The sequence below is a fragment of the Cynara cardunculus genome (assembly GCF_001531365.2).
Source record: "Cynara cardunculus var. scolymus isolate 2C chromosome LG 12, CcrdV1, whole genome shotgun sequence".
In the NCBI taxonomy this organism is placed as follows: Eukaryota; Viridiplantae; Streptophyta; class Magnoliopsida; order Asterales; family Asteraceae; genus Cynara; species Cynara cardunculus.
This window is the reverse complement of record NC_037539.1, coordinates 30,310,551-30,318,441: the sequence shown is the minus strand read 5'-3', so window position 1 is coordinate 30,318,441 and position 7,891 is coordinate 30,310,551. Positions and strand designations below refer to the sequence as shown.

The following is a 7,891-nucleotide window of genomic DNA, read 5'->3' as shown; positions in this document are numbered from 1 at the left end:
TCGGGCTGTGAAGGTGTGATATCATCAGGACCTGCTGATTAACATGAGGTTAGTCTTCAAAAATGAAAATCTTATTACAAAGACGTGTGTTAACTGTTCTTGAAAACTCAGGGAAGAATGTATAAACAGACAATATGATCAACTGTTATGTACAAACAGACCATATGATCACCKTTATGTATAAACAGATCAACTGTTATGTATAAAAAGCCATATAATAAACTGTTAAATATAAACAGAATCTGTGTTAGGGAACTTACTGTTATGTATAAAGAGACCCTACGATCAATTGTTATGTATAAACAGCAAGTGTGCACACGATATGCATATGATCACACRGTATGCATATGGGTTGTTCATATGGGCTGTTCATACGGTAAGAATGGTATGAACAAATTCGCACAGCATGAATGTTATGAACAAATGCACACAGTTTGTCATTTTATATTTTCAATAGATCTGATATAATAGTTTCATAATCCTATCTACATCTACTTGATACTTTGACAACTGTTTTGTTCCTTTTGTTTGTATATATATAAGGTTGCTCAACTTTCARTTGGCATTAGACATATTCAACATGTCTATATCTATATATGTATTGATGTCTATTCAGATMAAATACAAGCAGTCATTAGTACATTTCTACTCGTTCTACCTGTGACTTGAGATATCAATATGATTTATCTGATAAAGRTTTACACATGCCGATTGAGATTTTTGAGACTATATTGAAATAGTACATGATATTTCTAAATATTAGAAGTCTGACAAAGTAAAATAGGATTTGTTAACGTGGATGTGACATCGTTGTGCAGGTGTATCGCAATGAACATATATAAAGGCTGAATGACATGCTCATGCGACCAACCAAACATATATTACCCTGTTGATCATGGTTCACAAGGTAAAACTAATGTTTGTTTCTTCTAGTGTTCGTTAGGTACACTTGATCAACCAGTCAACAAAACATATTGCTGACATAATTGTCATCCTTTGAACGGTATGAACGTTGAATATGAACARACGGTGTAAGCCTAATTGATACYAATWAAAAAACCTGTTTTCAGTTTTTAGGAGTTACAAAKAGCCCRGATGTATATAAAGTAGTATCGATACAGGGTGAGAGATAGGTATCAATAGGATATGAAGAGTGAGTGCGATACGGATGGGGGGCATGTGCAATCATAGGAAATAAGTAATCAATACTTTCCTAATGCATCAATCTCTAGTATGTACCTAAAATAGGCGATCAGTAACGATATGTTGAAATTGGTTTTACTTTATTCTGCATCAAACTGATTATAGACAGAAGAATTTGTAAGGCTGTGAATATCATGCGAGAACACATTGTAATCTGGTTGGGGGATGCTAAGAAAAAGAATCATAGATTTAAACCATTCAACAGCTAATATGAACAAACTCATGGTATTATCAGTTATTATGCACATCATATATATTTAAAACATGTAAAAAAAACCAATAAAACATATTTAATAGTATGAACAGCTAATACGCACATCCAAGTTGATATCTTTCTTGTGCACAACTACATGGACCATTTTATGTTCATAGAGTTTATATGTTAATGCACAAATTATATGGTAATGCACAAATGCTTACCTGGATGTGAACCGGCTGAACCATATGCTTCGGGCTGTGAAGGGATGATATCATCAATACCTGCTGCTTAACATGCACAACTATATCGATTACAGTGTTCATAATAGAATGACTAATTACCAAAATATAGAAATTTATAACCAGATAGATGAATACGGTCTATGTTTTTGTTAACGTGCATGTGACATTGTTGCGCAGGTGTATCGAAATGAACATATATTAAGGCYGAAGGACATGCTCATACGACCAACCAATCTGTATTAGCCCGTTCATCATGGTTCACAAGGTAAAACTAATGTTTTTGAATCTTGTAGTGTTCATTAGGTACATTACAGGGACTATTTTCTGTTTCTAGACTAAAACATAACCATTCAACAGCTAATATGAACAAACTCATAGTGAACTCAGATGTTCAATAAGAATGGACAGAATTAAACAAATGACTTAGCTTGTTAAACACTTGCAGTCTGCTACTCAATGAGTCGAATGCCAACATGAGTAGTTGGGTTTGTTCGATGTATTAAAATAAGGTAGCACAGCCATTGCAGCARTAGTAGTTGATACTTCTCGAAGGTAATATGTGTTCATTTAAAATGAATGTAGAAAATAGCATGTAACACTTACCAAAATGAACAGTTTGTTCATCTTCTTCGATTTCTGCATTCGAATTACGAATGTGTTCGTAAACACTTTTAGCTTTTTGAATCYCATTGTCGTCAAACCAATTTATTCTATGATCATCCATATTACACGGATTATAACGGAATCCTTACAACATGGACTTTTTTCAGATTTACAATATTAAACCGATCATATTAAGAATTTATATATAATTCAATCAGATGAACATTTTTGAATATTCATGTCATTGAATAGGAAGATCAATTTGAGATATTATAAAGATTTGTAACCCCCAAATAAAATATTTAGGAGTTACATAATGATGTCTAATTACCTTAATATAGWAGTTTATAATCAGCTAATTCGATATATCCTATGTGTTGTTAACGTGCTTGTGACATCGTTATGCAGGTGTATCGCAATGAACATATATTAAGGCTGAAGGACATGATCATGTGGCCAACCTATATATATAACCTTGTTCACTTGTTCATCATGGTTCACAAAAAAGGTAAATCTTCTATTTGAGTTTTTTATTGTTCATTACRTATACTTTATGGACCATTTTCTGTTTATGGGCTAATACATAACCACAAATACGTATCTCCATGTCATTGAATATCAAGATCAATTTGATATATTGTATGATTTGTAACTCCCACATATAATTTTTGGGAGTTACATTATGATGCTTATTGACCTAAATACCCTTATCATTAATATGTAGGTTACATTTTAACCTAACTCAAAGATGCAACACTATTGGTTGATGTTGGTTAAGAAAGTTTGTACAAAATGTTTGGTTAGGATTTGAACCAGCCCCTATATATATATATATATATATATATATAGTGAAATCGAACGATGAGAACCAGAGAGTTCTGACAAACGACATGCAAGGATGAAAAATTAATTCACTCTTGTTTCAATATTAGATGTCTATGTCAATCCAAAATGAGAGAGAGAGAGAGACCGATTACGTCCGCTATGGTCCGACCATTTGTGAATCTACCAGTAACACCTGGTACAAAATCAATCCCGTAAGGTGGGTAGTTTGCTCTAGCTGTTGTATTAAGTCCATTGTTATTGCCACTGTCGACCAATGAGTCACCAAATATGAAGTAACATGGGACTTGTGGTTGACCGGCAACTACAAGTGTTCGAACCAGGATGAACCCTAGAATTATGAGGACAGAAAACACTGGGCTGAGGTCACGAGCCATGTTTGTTGGACTACAAGTTAATAGAGATGATGATTCCTGTTAGATGCAAAATACATACTACTTATAGTAAGAGAGGAGGGATGGGTGAGTGGGAACTTTTACGTTTTCAACGATAAGAGATGGGCAAGTGGGCTTGCACTACTAAAAAATGGGTTTTCTAAACCGCAATATTCGTAGAAAATCTGGAGGAAAAACAAGTTTCGGACGGATGTTGCCGTAAGAAAAAACCCCGCCTCTAAAGGTAATTTTCGACGGAATTTTTGATGGATTTGTATTTTCCAAAAAATACGTCGAACAATTTTATAAATGTTATACCTTTTCCGAGTTAATTTGAAACTTTAAAAAATGTGATTAGTGTTACCAACTGAATTTCCGTCGAAAATCCGTCGGTAATTTGATTTCTTTCTTTTTTTTAAACTTTTATTCTAAATAATAACCGGTTTAATTTCAAAAATAAAAATACAAACCTTCGACGGATTTCCGTCGGAATTTATGTTGGTAATTATATTTAAAAAATGTTTTTTCTTATTTAAAATATGATTTTTTTATTTTTAATAAATGAAAATATTTATCGACAGATATTCCGTCGGACAATCCGTCAGAAAATTTGTTTTAATAAAGGTTAAATTTAATTATTTACCGACAGATTCTCCTCCAAAATCCGTCAGAGATGTAGTTGTTATAGGAAAAAAAAAACAAGAAATCCTAAAATACAAATATCCTGTAAATTAAATACAAATATACAATCCACAAATCCGTCATAAGTATATGATTATCCGGAAGAAATAATATACAAATACAAATTCTTTAATAAAATTAAAGTACGATTAGTGACACAAGTTCATAAATACAATATATCAAATTTACTGCGGATGGGTCGGCGAATACTGTTGAGATTTGTGTAAACTTCTTCATCATATTCATCATGTCTGGATACTCTTTTTTTGGATCTCATCTTCCTTGGTAACATAAGTTTTATTTTTTAAATAAAAACCATTAAAATTTGAAATCCGTCGGAGAATATAAATCATTTTAGATAAAAATTAAAATATTTCTGACGGATTTTATTTTTTTCAAATAAAAACCATTAAAAATCTATCGAAAATCCGTCGAAAAGCACAGATCATTTTAGAAAAAATAAAAACAAACGTTTTTCTTAAAATATATTGGACGGATTTTATTTATTTTTAAATAAAAACCATTAAAATCCGTCGAAAAGTATAATCATTTTAGAAAAAAGTAAAAAAAAATATGTTTCCCTTAAAATAATTCCGACATATTTTATTTTATTTTTAAATAAAAACCATTAAAATCCGTCGAAAAGTATAATCATTTTAGAAAAAAGTAAAAAAAAATATGTTTCCCTTAAAATAATTCCGACATATTTTATTTTATTTTTAAATAAAAACCATTAAAATTGAAATCTGTCAGAATTTCGTTGGAAAATATAATTAATTAACACTGTTTAATTTATTTAAAAAATTAAACTAATTTGGTGGGTTTGTGTCGGTTCATTAAAATAACAAATAAGTAAAATATCTATCACAAATCCGTTAGGAATCCATCGGTAAAGTCATTGAAGTGAAAATTATGGGGGAAGTCAACGAATGTTTACTTCCTTGACTTTTTTGGATCTGTCAGAAATCCGTCATTGATTTTCTGACGGAATTTCAACCAGAAAAAATTCGTCGGTAATACCCATTTTTTTAGTAGTGCCAAGCTGCCGGCTCACCTTGCTTTGACTATGTTTCATAATCAAATGTAAAATCACTTATGATTAATTTGGATGTGTTCTTGTCTTATTTTTGACCATGTTCTCATTTGCACACACATTTATGACACCACAACATTTTAACATTTTTAACTATTTGCAGTGAAGTAAATCATGGAAACCAGTTACCCAATTAATTTGCTGATTTTGTTTGTGGATGGATGTTAATTTTATATGTCGACAAAAACACCAAATAAGATAATAGTATTGTATCATTCTTACTGCTTATTTTCTCATGCATACAATATAATTGCAGAACAATTATTCATATCAGTCAATCTTGTTCAATGGTTAAAGTTGAGCCAAACGATTAATATCGTATGGAGATGCATCCATGGGAGAGAGTGCATTGTATGATCTTGTCGCAAGGCCTATGTTTGCAATTTCCGTAGGGTGATAACCATCAAAGAAAACAGATAAATCCCGAACCGGGCAAGGTGTTGAGTTTGGAACACATTGTCCGTCTTCCCTTACTGGACAACAAGGAACATTTGGTAATGATACACCTGCAAAATCCAAACTTTTGATTAAATCAACTCTCTATTAACTTTAATGCAAGTACTTCTGAAATAAATAAGTTTTTACAAAAAAATAACTCAGAAAAAAAGCATATGATGTTGCAGTCCACAAGAAACACCCTAAATTGGAATTAAACTCCTGTAATTTTGTGCTTTACCTTCTTGTGGTGTTGAAATGCTTGTAATGTTGATGTAAGTGAATCTTGCATCAGAGTTATCGTTGTTCAGCCCATCAACAAGAGGCTTCAGTCTGTCATTAAATCGCTTAACCGCATCATTGATGGAGTCAACGCATGGTTTTCCGTCGGTGCCAAAATTTGCTATCTCAGCTGGGGTGCACCCTATCAGACCCAAACCAATCACGGCAACCTTCCTAGCCCCCAATTTGTATAGAGTCTGCCATATGAATCAAATGCAAATTTTGCTTTTTTCAACTCACTAAAAACTTAAGTAAAGGTCAATAAAACATTAAATATCACAAAACGAAAAAAAAAAGAAGTGAGACAACGTTTCTACCATATCTACTGGAAATGGAAGATTAGAATGCGTACCTTTAGTTGTAGAGAGTATTGTCGTACAAGGACTTCTGCATATTGATCAATGTTATATATTCGGCTCGTGGGGTAATCGTTAGGCATCAAGTAGTTGTTGATGTAGTCGTTGCTTCCCATATTTACTATGTAAATGCATTTTCTTAAATAATCATTGGTAAATGTCACGTTCCTTTGCTTGAGTAAAAGGCGTGAAATTATATTTACGTGATTAAGTAGTTGCCTATTCAAGCTGATCCTATCACCCTGGGTTCAAGTTAAACACAACCAAATCAAAAGGGAACGTTGAAATACGATCAAGGTCGACAAAATGTAGGTAGTTTGCATGTCTAATTAGATGTCTTTCACAAACGTTCTTAGGTAAGAACAGTATAAGGTGTGGACATACTAGCTATTAGACCTTCTAAACCACGTAAATTTTACAAGAAAATTTTGATTTGGTTACCAACAACATTACAGGTTAAGGGTGTTTTACGATAACCAAAAATTAAAAATGAAGACAATGGGTATTAGTTTCATTTTAGTGATTACCAAATTCCTTCCAGATTCATCTCGAATACCAGCACTACCACTGCCGTAGTTTACTCCTATGTCGATCTCTTGGTCAGTTACGTTGGCATAAGGTGGAATGAAATCGGCAAAACCTAAACGTTGACCTGAAATCAAACAAACCGTTTGTTAACCGGAATATTCTTACTTTACTCCAAGATCCTAATTAATTTTGGTTACATGTTTAGAACACCCTCTCTAAGCACAAAAATATAAACAAATTTGTGAATCTATCGCTTACGCCTTGTGGAGAATTAATTCCTTAAGGTGGGTAGTAGGCTCTAGTTCATGTTCTAAGTCCATTGTTATTGTCGTTGATGATCAATAGTACCCAACATAATGGTGAGGGGCACATGACCCAACTTAACGGTGCCTCAAACATCCATTAAACTTACGGACCTAAACTAAAATGAAATGCAAACCACAGGGGCATGGATACATATACTTATTGAAGTCGAAGGACGCGAGAACTAGAGTTTTGGCAAACCAGAAGGATGGATATTGTAATTCAATCTTGTTATTAGATGTCTATATGGTCAATTCAAAATGAGAGAGAGAGAGAGAGAGACCGATGATGTCAGCATATGTTCGACCATTTGTGAATCTACCGCTAACACCTTCTGGAAAATCAACCCCGTAAGGTGGATAGTTGGCTTTAGCTGTTGTTCTAAGTTCATTGTTGTTGCCATTGTCGACCAATGAATCACCAAATATGAAGTAACATGGGACTTGTGGTTGACCGACAACCACAAGTATTCGAACCAGGATGAACCCTAGAACCGTGAGGACAGAAAACAATGGGTTTAGCTCACGAGCCATGTTTGTTGGACTACAAATTAACAAAGGGATGATGATTGCATGCTTATAGATGCAAAATACAGACTACTTTATAGAAAGATAGGAGAGATCATGGGTGAGTGGGAACCCTTACGTTTTCAACGGTAAGAGGTGGGCAAGTGGGAATCTAATTAAAATTTAAAATTAATTTTGCTTTATATTTAATATCTTCTTGATTATTTAATAAATAATTATGAT

General features: G+C 33.1%; 1 protein-coding gene across 1 annotated transcript; it reads right to left on the bottom strand.

Annotated features, from left to right (window-relative positions):
- Positions 1-5,467: 5,467 nt before the first annotated feature.
- On the bottom strand, positions 5,468-7,687 carry LOC112523014 (GDSL esterase/lipase At1g29670-like). The gene is made up of 5 exons (XM_025132430.1): positions 7,426-7,687; positions 6,839-6,963; positions 6,308-6,553; positions 5,915-6,152; positions 5,468-5,744 (listed from the first exon to the last, which is right to left on the bottom strand). The coding sequence occupies exons 1-5, from the start codon at positions 7,673-7,675 to the stop codon at positions 5,530-5,532; spliced, it is 1,074 nt and encodes a 357-aa protein (XP_024988198.1). The 5' UTR covers positions 7,676-7,687; the 3' UTR covers positions 5,468-5,529.
- Between the last annotated feature and the right edge of the window lie 204 nt (positions 7,688-7,891).

Bases quoted from the DNA above. Each gene is read 5' to 3' on its own strand.
- LOC112523014 (XM_025132430.1), bottom strand. From the start codon at position 7,675: ATGGCTCGTGAGCTAAACCCATTGTTTTCTGTCCTCACGGTTCTAGGG. The intron at 6,964-7,425 runs GTCTCTCTCTCT...GTTTGATTTCAG, and splicing joins AACATATGCTGACATCATCG to GTCAACGTTTAGGTTTTGCC. The intron at 6,153-6,307 runs GTACGCATTCTA...TTCATATGGCAG, and splicing joins AATACTCTCTACAACTAAAG to ACTCTATACAAATTGGGGGC.